This window comes from Calonectris borealis, chromosome 7, assembly GCF_964195595.1.
Source record: "Calonectris borealis chromosome 7, bCalBor7.hap1.2, whole genome shotgun sequence".
Taxonomy (NCBI): Eukaryota; Metazoa; Chordata; class Aves; order Procellariiformes; family Procellariidae; genus Calonectris; species Calonectris borealis.
Genome location: NC_134318.1, coordinates 10,651,132 through 10,666,457, shown reverse-complemented (window position 1 = coordinate 10,666,457; position 15,326 = coordinate 10,651,132). Strand labels below are relative to the sequence as shown.

Here is a 15,326-nt window from a genome sequence, read left to right as displayed (position 1 = left end):
ATAAATGTACACTGTGTGCTGAATATACTTACTTTCAATGTCCTTGGCATTGCTTAAGAGCTTTAAAAAAATCACAAACATAGCATTCTTTGCATGATATCTTGCAAAAATCCTCTAGAAAAGCACCAACTTTCTACCTCTGTCAAACAACCTATATTCAGGGAGGTAGTTGCTGAGAGTCCACTAACAGGTAATGAGAGATTCAGTATAATGGTTGACAACTAAAGCAGTGAGAAAGCAGGGAAAACAGTGTCTGTACAAAGTTTAGAGCATACTGAAAACCTTATGGACTTCCTGCTGTTTACCTGCATTTTTCCTCTCCATGTCTGTCATGACTAATTAGTTTCATGTCCCTTGGGTAATATCATGGTAATTAAATATCAGAAACCATGGGGAAAAGCAGCAAGAGATTTTTTTGCTATGCAGTTTAACAGTAAGTGACAAGCACCAACCTTCTTCCACCACCGTATATAAACACTTAGAATTTCCTTGTGACATTCCCAACCATAAATCCTAATATGCCATGCAAGTATCAGTTCAGTAAAATTCAATGAATGATACCACAACTGAATGCTTACAAGCAGCACTAAAAAGGGTGACACCTAATGCAAAATTTAGGAAGCTTCTTCAAAGAGCTGGGAGACAATTTGTAACTAAACAGTTTTATTGACTTTTTTTTGCAAAATAAAAAACACAAAATAACCACCAAGATTAAAGGCCATAGACAGCATTAACCAAATGAACCAGCCACTTGGTTATAGTAGCTGATAACTAGCACAACTGGATATTATTGCATATACCTCAGGTTCATTTATATATCCATTACAGTTTGGCAAGATTACAATCATACAGTAGCTTTGGTTGTGTAAAACCTAATAGCAATACTTACTTAAAAAACGTGACTGGTTTACATTTTATGACAACAGGTATTTATCTCATCTTAGTCTTGACACGTCTTCTCTCATTCATTCTTCTCCTCCACAATAAACGTTATCACTGACCAAGAATTAAGGAGACTTATTTGCAACCATCATTTATAGCCCTTCTTTATCACCATACGGTGGTGAATCTTATAGGGGTAGGAATCTGTCACTTGCTTTCCTTATAAGAGTTTGTAGAGCAGCATCTCCTTCCATGTTGGATGGCTTCTACCATCCTGTGATAGCATCTGCCAAGAATTAGTCCATTCAGAACGCAAATATGTAGAGGTGTATATGGCTTTCAGTCCAAAGCCTTTCCTGACCTACAGTACTGGGGTTTGACTGTACTGCCTTGCCTTTGAATACAGAAAAAACCACAAACAAACAGCTTTTCACATTGGTATGCTGAGCTGCCAGCACAAAACAATATTAATGAACCTAATACACAATACTACCTTGGTTACAGAATTGTGCCTGAGACACTGTACAGGATTGCATGTGTATGTTCTACAGTCTATGTTTTAGTTTTGGTCTTTTAAAAAATGCTTTCATCCTTATGTAATCTAGTATAACACTGCAGCTTTAGAGTAATGGTTGATAAAAAGTCATAAACACACAAGCTATTTGAAAACACTGGAGGCTTTTTTTTTTCCTTGCACTACTTGTGCAGAATTTCTGCCTTTCTGCCATCATTTTGCCACCAGCTTTCTGGGAATACCTACTTCCAGAGGAAATGTACAATCTACATAAAAATAATCTACCATTTTGAGTTCTACCTGGGAAAAGCTATAAAACAATTTGGATCAAACTGAAATGATCTTGTGTGTGAAGACCCTTCGTCATTTACAGAATGCTGTAACACTAGATAACTCCTACTTGTTTTTGCAGCCCTTTCATTTGCTTGCACTGAAGCAAAAAGGAATTCGGCATGAGGAATGGCTGCATGGTTAAGATCCCACAGAACAAGGTAACTGCCATGCAGTAATTTAAATGCAAGCAGTGTAACTGCTTTTTGTATTCAGATCCATACTTGTATAAGGATATAAATTAATAAGCCCTTCTAAATGGTTTTAGAAATATTCTCTTTGATCTAGACATATAAAACCTCTGAATACTTAGAATCACTAGATTTCACATGGCCCACATAGTCATAATTATTTGCACTTACATGGCAAATATTAGAAATACATTTGCCTGCAGTTGAACAGGTAATTATACTGCCTATTATTCAGCTGAGCAAAGATCAAGCACTCTATATCTTGCATTTATTGGATCTTATTCTAACCCTTTACTTTAGAAAGGGGAAATAACCATCTAATTATATTACCAGTGCACAGTACTTAGTCTAAAAAAGACAACCTATACCAGGCAACTAGATTTTTTCCTAAGATGACTTTTTATGAGATACTTTAAAAGCGGTCTCTTATGACTGAAGATTGTCTATTTCACTGTACTCGCATAGTAAAAATAGTTAAAATCTAATTACAAAGCTGCTACATGGTTATTTTGTGGTCTGTAAAATAAAATGGTATCCAGAATTTTTTCTGAACAAAATACACCAGACAGTATAAAAATATTTCCCAATTGGAGATTGAAACATTAATGCTGGATTTTTTTTGGTATAAAAAGAAATGTAATAATGGTAGACATTTATCTGCTTACTAGCCAAAAATATACATATGACTTCGAGGAGCTGTTCCAGGCTCACTTTCAGTGAGCTTGTGCTTTTGACCCTAGCAATAATAAATGCACATGTGGAACAAAGTTTCCTGAAAACCTGAACTACATCTTATTTCTAACAATAAGACTAATTTCTGACACTGGCTATGGATTTCCACTTATTTGCTTTGTTCAGGCAACTACAGCAGAGGAATTCCAGAAGCACCACTTCCGCTTTGAATGATGTTTATTCAGTGCAACATCTTCCTTTTCTCTTTCTTTTTTAACTCGCTGGTAGTGATCTTCTTCCTTTAAATACCACACAGGCGGCCAGCGATGCCTCTCAAAATATTCTTGATTATCTGATTAAAAAGAAACAATCAAAAAGCCCCCAAACAAGCCAATAAGATACACAAATCCCAGAAATGTCTGCAAGAAGTTATGCCGCTAATCATTTATTCAGTCTCTATGTTAGCTGGCTTATCAGGGATTCCCCCAGTTTCCTCATATGCCTTCCTTACAGGGTGAAAAGACTTTGAAAACGGTTGCACTCAAGAGGCCTTAGTCACCAAAGAGTGTAAAAAAGCAAGCCCTTTACAGAGTGTATTTCTCATTGTGTAGTCTGAAAATAGCTCTGTTCCTTTTAGCATCATTGAAATAGGTATAGAACATAATGCTTGCCCAGGAATCAGGCTAATGATTATGACCTTTCGTTACAGATAAGAAGAATTTATGAATGCTACTCAAGATAGTGCAGAGGTTCAGTCTCATGGCTTAGCTATCTGAGCTCATCTTTGTCTTCATGATTAATCAACTGGGTGGGAAGAAAGAAAGGAAAACCTCACGAAAACTGGGGAGGAAAGTTGCCCATACCTGAAGATTTAGCTTTGATTTCCTTGCGGAATTTGGAGCAAACACTGTTGTAATTGGTGCAGATGTAGTGCAAGCACCAAGCTGCCAGCTGGTTAGCATTGTGAAACTACAAAGAAAAACAAAGAGCTTATTCCATTTCTTGAGGTTATCATTCATTTTGCAGCCCCAATTAACAACTAAAGCTAGAATGGTCCCCAGTAGATTGTATCTGGCAGTACTCTCCCAAGCATACAGGGGAGCTTTTGAGGCTAAAGTGGCCTCTAGATGCCCTAGACCTTGTCACATAATTCTGCTGAAAAAACCAGTGGCCCAAAAGGCTCATGAATAGGTGCGTAGTATGCACAGCATCTGGAAAACTGCATTCAGTCCCACACAGGATCTGATCCCAAGGCATGCTGGACCTGAATTTTCTGGTGTGATTATACCAGTCACATATCCCTATCAGTTACTGCAAACCGTGCTCTGAAGTAACTCCCTGGAAAATTATGCTTGTTGACAGAATTCAAGCATTACTGAAAGCTCAATACAAAATCTTGTACAAGCTTCCCATGGTCGGAAGGAAGTATAGCTATAATGCAAGTCAGATTGTATAGCATATGTATCTGTTTTGGTGTTCTGACTGTCTACTATGATCTTCTCAGGTTATAAACACATAATATTGATGTAGGTACTGGGCACAGAGGATATCCTAACAGTAGTTAAACATATTACTTCTGTCTTCAACCATGAGAAAAAAAAAGAAAAAAATCCTTCATAAAATCAAAATTAAGTGAAGCGAGCTGCCTTTTCTTGGAAGGGGTTCAGTCCTGGTTTTGCAATAGCATTATAGGTATTGCAAGAGAGGCACTTGAAAGCAGCTAGAGGAAATCTTGCATGGTGGCCAGCAGTGATACTTAAACCCCAGACTTCAAGCTAAGCTGCAGCCAGACTCATCATTAGTGTGAAATGAAGAATAATAAAATTTAAACAATATTTTAGCTTGTACTACTGTATCTGGGAGACTGCTGTATCACTCCTTTTGGAAAACAGAAGTGTGCAGTTTAACTGTGAGCTGGGGGCTCTCTCTTTTAATGGTTTCTGGGCCTCAAGAAACATTGAAACGTGTTTGAACATAAAATGGTAGGATTTGCACTCACCCTGAACCCAGATGACTGGCTCTGAGTAGTCAGTCTAAGTGTCAAGTCTAAGAATACAAAAAATGTTGCCTTTCCAATACAGGTCTAAATATATCTACAAGAACTGAATTGAAAGGAACTCAAGAATCGGTCACCATTACAAAGCTGAACAGCTTCATTACATTGCATTTCATGTTACTGAAGCATGGCCATGAGAACGTGGAGCTTACAAGCTCCACAATCAAGAAAAACTAAAATATGTATTTGAAAGACAACTCCTCCAAGATTACTTAAATAGACGTTTCACCTTTGAACTAATGGAAAACCTTCTTTAAAATAGGAGATAAAACTAAGTTTTATTGTCAGTCACTCTCAGAACTGCAGACTTTGAGCCACTTAGAAGCAATGCTCAGAACCAGTAAGGTGCTAAAAGCAAGTCCTGCAGTTAGCCAGAATAGCTTTAAAAACCAGTGCACACTGACCTGTGCCAATTCCAAATAAGATAGTACTTCTCCATCTATTGCAATGCCGCTCATGGAGGCTTTTGTCAGTTCTTGTACTGCATGCTGTTCTGTTAGAGGAGAAAACTCATCACTCACATGGGAAATGGTCACATTTCAAGGTCAGATCATCCACAAGTAACAAAGAACCAAGAAGGCGTGTTGCATGTTCTCCCTCCTCCTAGTGTTAACTCTAGCATTATGCAAGTGGCACATTCACTTAGATATCCCGAGCAACTTCATATTTGGGTGAAGTAAAATTCTGGCCTTTAGAGTTTGGCTGGAGATTCTGCATCACAGGTGTAAACTGTCTTGCTCCAGTGGAGCACAGTCCATATGAGGATTTGCCCCTTTGCAAACTATCTGTTTCTGGTTTCACACACAATTCTTACCTCTTTGTTACAGAGAGTGAGCCTGCAATTAATAATCACTTATAGAAGGACAAAGTTCAGCAGCCACTAGTCTCTTTCTGGCAGAATGGATGGATGCAATATTTAATATAAATTAGAAATATGGATCAGCTGTCTCTTTTGGGTAATACAAAAGCAATAGCCAAGTTTTTAGGCAACAGTGCACTTGCCATTGCATTGTGGATTTATTAATGAGTATACCCACAGCACTGATACAGAAAAGTTCACTTCAGGCCCTCTTCAGATTCTCAGAGTAGTCATTCCTAGGCATCCAGATGAAGGCTGACCAGCTCCTCTAAAAGTCACTTCAGTTCAAGAGTCTCCTTAACCCTTTCCTAGAATCATTTCCTAGAATCTTAGAGGTTTGAGTGTTTTTTGGGAAATGTTGTCAGTTGATTTGATTCTACTGGGTTCAGTTGTTGGCAATCGCCTTGGACTCAAAATTATTTCATCAAGAATTAAATGGAATGAAATATTCTTAATACTATATGTATGTTTATGCTGCAACTACTTAAAAAATTACCAAGACTTCAGTAAAAATGTGCGTATAAAATCAGGCAATAAAGATTTGGTCTGTCAGAAGCAGTGAAAACAAGGTACACAGTCCTGATGCACAACTGAAGGAGAGCTAGAATTTGCTATGTGATTAAATTTTGCCTAAATGTTGTCCTGTAAATACATGTAGCTTTGCTTCATCTGTCTCTGAGTTTTGGCCTTGGCCACGTCTTCAGAACAATGCCAAGTTACATACATAGAGAGAAACAAATAAACAACAACAACAACAAAAAATCCCAGACGTCTGCATTGTGTATGGATTTAATTTTAAAACTAAGTAATATCCTATCCTGTAATTTTTTCTCTAAATATGTGATTGAAAAGCTTTTCTTCCTGAAATGAGGGTTGAATCTCTATGTATATACCAAAATATCCAATTCCCATCTAGGCAGTGAAAAGGGATCCAGATAGCATTTCTAAAAAACATGATAATCTAGACAAGTTTTGAATTGGCTTAGTTACTCTCTTTGAATAGAAATGTATAATGGAGCACTTCATTCATTACGTAATGGAAAGCCTGGGGTCCAACCTGTTTTCAGGTAAATTAACAACAACAGAGTGGATATTACAAACCACAGACATTATATCAATGCTAACCAGAAGGTTTACTCTCTCTGTTTTTAAAGCACAGAATACTTCAATGTTCTGAGCTGTTTTAGCACAAAACTGAAAAAGGCAGGAGAAAGGCAAATACATTTTTCTAAGTGAAAATATCAGTTTGTATTACAATATCCCTTTCAGGAAAAAAAAAAAATTTTTCCCTGACACTTGAGAAAATTCTGTGTGTTTCAAAACCATTAAAACATGTTTCAGCCATTGCAGAAGACACTGCATTGGACAAGGCCACAAATTCTTACCTGCTAGCGCAACCAGGTGAGGAAGGCAAAACCTATTTGCCAATGCAATTAACTCAAGTGTGTCCAGTTCCTGACTGGAAGACAGTTGCTTGGTATACAAGTAATCTAAAACTGCTTGCATTGAAGTCTTGTTTATGTTGGGAAGAACTACCTGGAAAAGATATTTAAGAAAAGAATCTCTAATAATTAAGGAATTTTCATATAGAGGCCGTATTTCACTACTGCCACTTCGCTGGACTGTCTCTTTTTCTCTTCAAGTTATTTTAGAAATGCAGAGAAAACATTTTTCAAAAAAGAAATTTCCCATTAAAGTTCAAGAAGCTGCCAACAGGTAAGCATACATCCGGAGTCAGATCCTTTGCCAGTTTACATACAAGCAACTCTCCCAAGTTACTGGAATTGGATCCACATCAATCAGTGAATCTGTTCAATGCTTTCTAGCCTGCAAATGGACAGCTTGGTGGGATACATAAAGCAACTGAGCACTTCCCATGCCAAACCTCCCTTGGTAGACTTCTTGAGGAATGCAATCTATCTGCTCCTGGCAAGGGATATTCTGGGGATTCTGAGAATAACAAAAACCAAAGGATAACAAAACCCCCACCCCCTCAGTCTCTTTATAAATAACTAAATTATCCAAGTAAATGATGGGAAGGGACTGAAAACTGAAAAAACAAGGTAAAGAAAATTTAAACCATTTCTGCCATACACATGTAATTAAGTGTAACCACCATGTAATGAAACTACTAAGACTAGGACAAAAGCTATCTAATTTCTCGCCAGCACAACCCTAACTCCACTTCACCGCAGTGAAGCCTAAAAGAAGAGCAAGGAGAGTTAGAAAGCCTCACTGTAACCGATCACTGTAGCATCTCAACTACAGTTTGCACGCATGATCAGTCCTCCATAGAACAGGGTAAAATGGATTCCTGCGGGGCTCAAGGTTGCAGCAGGTTAAGTCTGCTTCCAATACCCAAGCTAGTCGATCTCATTAATCCGCAGTTTGTAACGTACATCTTCATAACTCAAGAGATGCTGGCACTGAAGAATGCACTATGGTTCCGAAGAACGTCCAGTAAAAAAAAAAGGCAGAGCAGAAAAATAATAATAAAATTATGATGAGGAATTAAATGCACACGCAACTTAATCTGACTGCTTGGAAGCAGTCAGCACATACTTCCTGCTAGAAGGGGGTTAATCGCTGTAATGTAGCTGGTCGTTACCCTTTGAGGGCTTGTGAATTTTTCTTTCAGCTCTGCCTGGATGGGTGGGATTCAAACCCAGATCAGTTAGTGCTAAAGCATGAACCTCTCATGCATATCAGCCATTCTGGGAAGCAGCTCCGTTCTCCAAGTAAGAGGAGCTAGTTGTGAAACTCATTCATTATTAATATATTTTTGTTAGTCCAGAGAACTGTAAATTCGGTGAATGAGTGTATAAAATGTTGTGTCCCAAATACAGAAAAAGTAATAAGTAAAAAGTAGATGGTTTTATTTTTTGTAAACCAGTCAAAGGAAACCATTGAATTCACATCTACCTATATTTTAAAACTTCCAAAAGCATTATTGAATGCTTTAAACTCTACAAAATGGAAGCTAAATATTTTAAATTGGGAAGATGAGCTAGGACTGTTAAGTTAATCATTAAAAATAGGCTGATAGAAAATAAATGTATATTCTTCATTGCCAAATGTTGCTTACTAGAATCAAACTATGTATTTTTAATGAATCACTTGTCAGGCATGCCTCTGGGCAAGGAATTATGTTTACAGCTGTATTAGAAAAAGCAAGAAAAATCTAAGCAGAACACAATCTTCCAGAATATTAAACACAAAAAACCTGAACTCTTCATATAAACAAGACCCGTAAGTACGGAAAGAAACAAGAAAATCAAAACAAAAATCAAAACCTGGATATGGATAAGACACAAGAAAAAAATATTAGCACAGTGTTCAGAATTTGAAAAACAGACCATGAAAGCACCTGAAAATACAAGGCTTCTGCTGCAAAATCTTAATTCAAAGCATTGAGATCTTTTATTCTGTACTTTATACCTGTTTTACTTGAGAGGACAAGCTGATGCACTAGAGCATCTGAGCTTAGTTTCTACTGAAGTACTGTGAAGCCAACCCCCTTTTCTAGTTTAACACTCCATGTTCTTTAACCTTTTTTCCCCTTTAATTCCTTCCTCAATGCCCCTGCTCCAAGTATTCCTTGTAATACTTCTGATTGTATAAATACGTATTCACACAACTTTAAAACTTATTTTAAAGAAATTCACAAATCCATATTTAATTTTTCCCCCATATTTAATATTTTAAAGGATTTCAGGTTTAAACACACACTCCAGCATTGGAGGAAGTCTCATGCCTTGCAGAAAACATGTTATCCTCCTAGACATTCTAATTGAATGCCTTAAGAAAAAAAGCATCCCAGGTCTGCAAGGGAAGAATAAAGAATCATTCCAGGGATTATTGCAACCCTTCAAACAGATACAAAATGATGCTTCCATCATCCTAAATCCATCAGATATAATAAGCAAAACGGACAAAAATGGACAAATACCTCACTGTTTGAGCTTTCAATAAATGATCCTCCAAACATAGCAGACATCCATTCACAGCTACAGATCAGCAGTGGCTTGTGGGCATTTATGGTTCCATCATCCAATTTAAATGTCACATCTGCCATGGGAACAAAGAAACAGGCATGCTGCAAGTCTGCGTTTAAAGTGAAACTGTGTCTCAAGAATGTATGTTTCATTTGCACATTGTTAACCAAGGACTTCTTTCATTTCCTACGACCCCCATCCCAAAGATAACTCTAGCGTTTTATATAGTTAAACAAAAAGCCTCACTTAAAAGGGGGATATTCGATGTTCAACACTTTGGAAAATTCGGTCACTTATTTAAAAGCTTGTCTGTAGATTTTGAGAAATTAAACTGCAGAATCCCAGGTTGGAACAGTTGGCCCTGAGTAGGACTATAATTTTGGGCTCATCCCTCCTCTCAGAACAATGTAAGCTGTACAATTTTTGAAGCCTGTGAAGCGACAGTAACATGAATGAGAAAAGAATTATTGCTTTTCCTGTTAAAGCATGTATTTACTAACCAGAAAATGTCCCTTTGCAAAGGCACTCTTTTATCCGATTAGCTTTTCTGACATGAAATGCTTTAGTAATCTCTTGATTCATGAAGGCTTCTTTATTCATAATATTCTCCACCATCATTCGCAAATCAAATACTTCCAAGATTTCAGCAATCTGAGCCAGTCTTGTGAGATCTTTTTCATTTTCATCCAGTTGCCCTGTGTATAAAAACTGCAAAACAGTTTTAAAAGGTCCAGCCTGCACAGATGAATCCATTTTTACCACAGTTACAGGACACGTCCTATTCGAGACAGGATTCACTTGCATTTCCTTATGCACACTAACAAACCCCTTACCCCAGGATGACAGAGATCTTGCTCCAGAATTTGTTTCACCAGGTTCGGGTTCTAGCATGTTTAAAGAGTCAGTACTTTCTAGGGGGGGAATTTTAACATCAGCAGATTTCAAGGATGTCTCATCACTGTCACCATTTGTCTCAAGGTGACTTGTCAGAACATCCTTATTTGTATTTTCTTTATTACACTGTGTTTCATCTGGACTTTCCTCACATTCCATCAAGAAAAGGTCATAAAACTTTGAAGAGGAGGTAGCTAGGTAAATCTTGTGAGCAAAAATGTAGTCCTGCTCCTGGAGAACAAACATAACATCTGCACACAGTGGGCTGTCCAATAAATATCCAGCTTCATTCATGCTCGGTATGGGACACTCAGGAATTTTGATAACCGGAGGAGGGGCTTTTGGAGGTAGGAATGGAGCCTGAAGCAAAGGTTTTTGGACCTTCTTCAAATGAGATTTCCAGAACTGCAGGTGTCTTCTGGAGATCAGGGCAGCTCTAATTGCATTGTCAAACACATCTTTAATCCCAAACTGGTCAAATACACTGGTTTCATAGTATGGTATCCCAAGTTCCTTGGCAACCTCTCTGCCTCTTTCTGGTGGCAAAATGTCTCCTCTTTTTATCGGCCTACGGTTAAAAAAAAATAAACCTTCTCACACACAACGATCATCACAAAGTTACTCCAGAAAGCATGGACACACAATGGTGTGTCTCAGCACCAATTCTGAGATAAATATCATTCAAATGAAACAAAATATAAAATTAAGCCCACAAAGCCCTTTGGAAATCTACAACCATAACTCCAGAGAGTTCTACAACAGCACATACTTGTAATTTTGTTTAAGTTTGGTGGTGTCTTTGCAATGTTACTAAGAATATGTAGAAATCATTTGCACAAAATGGAGCAAGCCTTCTCTCTGTGAAAGGGAAATTCACAGTAAAAAGGTTGATAGGATGCTTGAGAACTTTCATTATTTAAAAAACCTCCTAACATCCCTTTCTACTCAGATATTCTGTCAGTATCTTTCTTTGTATCCATCATTTAAACCCAAATGGGAATTCTCATAACACAGAAATGCCACAAATATAGCTAAATATGAAATGAGAAATATTTCTTAAAGTTACGCGTTTTAAAGAAAATCATAGTAGCCTGTGACAAAAGTGTAACTGAACACACACTTCAAGAGATGGGCCTGTTTTGGCTATAGAAGCATTATGTGGGAATTCGTGAATTTCCAGAGCAGCTCTAATACACGACGTAGGGTAAACAAACCAGAAAAAAGTCTGGGCTAGGATCCATTTTCCCAACAAAAAATCATCTCACCAGAAGACATGACCCAACAGTGCGTTCTCTGAGCATACCATATTGGGCAGACACAAGCTGGCACAGACTTAACACACTCCAGACAACAGCTTGCTTTAGTTGCCAGCTATAATAATCAGTTCGGGTGGGAGAAGTCTGTGCTAGAGTACTATGCAGAGTACTGATTCAAACTTTATTAATGGTGGAGTTTTGAAAAAACATTTCCTTTTAAAGAGTCAACCAAAAAGCCCACCCCATCCACACAATGAAGAAATGTTTAATAAACAAACCAGCCTATGAAAATCTCATTGCCGAGTCAAGAATTTGAATGCAATGCAATGCAAAGTTTTCTAAGAGCCCATGAAATATTAATTCAATCCCTTTATGGAAATTTGTTACAATACAGTCTTTAATTACAAGATCACGGATATTATTTCCATGAATCTGATCTCATCCAAATTCACATAAAAGGACGAAATTAGAAGTGAGCAGGTAATTGTGGGACTGTTTTGCCCAAACATGTGAATGCTTGTCTTTCAAATCTGGGAAAAACAAAGCTTCTCCAGAATGACTCCAAACTCTCTTTTAATCACAAAACTTTAAAAAATTTAATTTGCGACCACTTTATTTTCTGCCATGATCTAGGATTACATCTACAAAAAAATAATATTTGAGAATTACAAAAACTTGAGTAGAATCTGTCAGTTTAAAACAGTACCTGACAGTAGTGACAGGGTAGGACACAATACAGAAGTTCAGATGGAGAAAGACATATATGAAAACCTCCAGTAACCATTATTATCTCTATATTATCATAGTGTTCAGGCACCCAAACAAGTTTAGATGTCCAACGTGCAAAAATATTGTGGGAAACATATAATAACTGGATGTGTTGAAGAACTAACCAACTCGGACAACAGAATTAAAAAGAAGAAAGCACATATATTCTCATTTTACAAAAAAAGGAAATTAGGCTCTATCATTTCTCTTTTTAAAGTATTGTACCTGATTACCAAGGTGATTTTTTTTCAATTCTTATTCTTGTTTAAACTTTACCTTGCCAAAGGCCGTCTGGCTCTGTTAACAGCCTCAAGATCTGCATAGCGGAGATCTAGTTGGCAGCCCACCAGAATGACAGGTGTGCGAGGACAGAAGTGCTTGATCTCTTGATACCACATCGTTTTCACATGATTCAGGGAGTTAGGATTAGCAATTGAAAAACACAGAACAACTACATCAGACCTAGAAAGGCAACAAGAAAATATCCAGTTAAAATCCAACAAACATGCTTTCCACTGCAGCTTCACCTATTTTCATCACTCCAGCTTAAAGCTACTCTACTCTATACTTTGAAAAATGCGCTGACACCCAGATGTCAGAATACATGTTGTTCGTGCAGAGGTTTGATAGAAACTACACGTTTCACCACAAAAGCATGGGAGCAGAAAGCCACATACCCAGGAAGCACTGCCCCTCTATGCCGAGAGATGATCCCTGTATGAACAGAGCACTAAGAGGAGAGCTAGGGCTTGCTATTCTCTACTTTCACACTGCAGTTATTCACAGGCCGTCATTGCTCAAGAAAGAATTCTGCTGACTGGACACCTAAATTGCAATTCAAAGATCACTGGCACTTAGCAATTAGAAAGGAGTTGGGTAAAACTTTGTAACAGCCATGAAGGCAGACACAGATCACTTCTGAACTTGTCATGGAGAAATACCTTTACTGCACCGTTTTAGATACTAAGGTGGTCTCCTTTGCAATGCACTTTGCACAGCAATTCTCTAACATCTTTAATAAATAACCTGTTAGAAGGGCAAATTACTGCAGACTGACCACTTCTACAATATAAGCAATACTAAACATTATGATGAAAATAGGGTCAGTGAAGTGTAGAATAGGACAGTGGCTTAAATTGGAGTAAGCATGACAATATTTGCAGGCTTTTAAAGGTTTTAAGAAAACAAAAAGTGCTTCACTAAATAAACTTGCTTTATAAATTGTAAGTATGAGGATTAAGGTTGACAGTTCATCCACTAAATCACCACCTAACTCTTGTCAGAGTTAGCACTCTAAGGCAGAGAAATGCTTGAATACTTGTCTCCGGGCATTCTTAACTTGGGACAATTTCATTATTTATAAACTGGGATGGGATGTTACAAAACAGTTCTCAAGCTCTTGGGTCTCTCATGGGGAAAAAAGAAAAGAAGAAAAAAAGTTTAATTGAAACTCTTAAGAAAAATTGAGGGGAAAGGACATTTTGAGGAGGCAACTTATTCCTACAAAATTGTCAGCAGGATAAGCTCAGCAATACCATGTCTATTTCCTTCTATTATTCTTTAATTTAGCAAAAATGTGTTGTGTCTGCAGTTTGTGTAATGTATAAAGCAGCAGCAGTGAATCTTAACATTCACCCTTTAAATAATGAAATACCTTCTCAGTACTGCTGCTTTCTACATTTCACTGAGGGCACAGATGTAGCCAGCGAGACCGTTTCTAAAGATAGCTGCATACAATACAGGTACTGCTGTGAGCATAAATTTAGTGCAAGAGAAACGCTCCTGCTCCAAGTTTGTATCTTATATAAACTGCAACACATCTGTCATATCTAGAAACAAGGCCTTTTCAAACCGGAAAGTTATCTACTAAATAGCAAAGTGGTAAGCAGCTAATACACTGGTCTCCTACATAACTGAGGCAAACAACCTTTAAACTCAAACTTGCTCTATTCAAGGTCACGTAAGAGTAAAACCTAGGTCCCAGCAGACATTTGCTTAGCTCCCAGAAAGGAGAAATCAATCTACTGCTAAGATAAAAAAAATTGTGTTACACATATTCTAATCTGGTCAATTGTTGATTAATTCAAGATCATCAGGACTGCCGGAGAGGTAAGCGTTGGCTGTCTGGCCGGTCCTAACTATAACTAAGCATCTTAGAGAGACAAACTGTCTTGCGTCCTTCAGAAATTAATACCTAAGCCAAGTAATTGCAGTCACGAGTATCCAACCCTCCTGACTCTACAAACCACAAGACACACATCACATCTCTCAGAAAACCAAAAGGAAACAGAGCTCCAGCAGGAGTTCACAGGCAGGAGATGACAACAGCTGCTGCTGACCAATGCTGGGCTGGCCACGGTCTGGGCTCCTGAGAAGAGCCAGTGATGATTTGTTTCTTGGACAGGACAGGCCCAGACTATCCAGCAGACTGGCCCCAGCACAACCCTGCATGTGTTACAGCCCTTGCCAAGGGAGGCTCACATTTTTGCCACAGAGCTGTACGTGGTTCTTGAGCAACTCATCACCTCTGACCTTCCCTGGGTGACCATAAAACTGAGCTGGGGAGAGCTGCTTTCTTTACCCATAACTCACAACACACATAGTGTTCCACTAACAGGATATTTCCATCTTACTGCCTTCTGAATGAAGTGAAAAACAGAATAAAGAGGTAAAAAAATATGATTTGCATATTATTTATCCTGTGTTAAAACCTGGACTTTGCCATAAAATGAATATCCTGAGAGTTCTGCACTGAACAGGGAGAAATAAATGGCCCTGTGCCATAAACAGGACGGATGGGAAATCACTGAGTAGAGAAAGAGTTCACACGCTGAACCAGTGCCACAGCTGGGTCTGCTAGCTCACAAAATACATCCACCTTATCATAATAAATCGAGTTTTCATTCAAG

At 38.0% G+C, this 15,326-nt stretch overlaps 1 protein-coding gene across 1 annotated transcript in view; it reads right to left on the bottom strand.

Annotated features, from left to right (window-relative positions):
• Nucleotides 1-649: 649 nt before the first annotated feature.
• RHOBTB1 (Rho related BTB domain containing 1) overlaps nucleotides 650-15,326 on the bottom strand; it is a 50,448-nt gene continuing 35,771 nt past the window's right edge. Inside the window, exons 4-10 of the mRNA XM_075154274.1 lie at nucleotides 12,694-12,879; nucleotides 10,000-10,961; nucleotides 9,454-9,572; nucleotides 6,890-7,040; nucleotides 5,050-5,138; nucleotides 3,453-3,558; nucleotides 650-2,941 (exon numbers count right to left, since the gene is read on the bottom strand). Coding sequence (XP_075010375.1) covers nucleotides 2,772-2,941; nucleotides 3,453-3,558; nucleotides 5,050-5,138; nucleotides 6,890-7,040; nucleotides 9,454-9,572; nucleotides 10,000-10,961; nucleotides 12,694-12,879 — 1,783 coding nt within the window. The 3' untranslated portion in view covers nucleotides 650-2,771. The remainder of the gene's footprint in view (nucleotides 2,942-3,452; nucleotides 3,559-5,049; nucleotides 5,139-6,889; nucleotides 7,041-9,453; nucleotides 9,573-9,999; nucleotides 10,962-12,693; nucleotides 12,880-15,326) is intronic.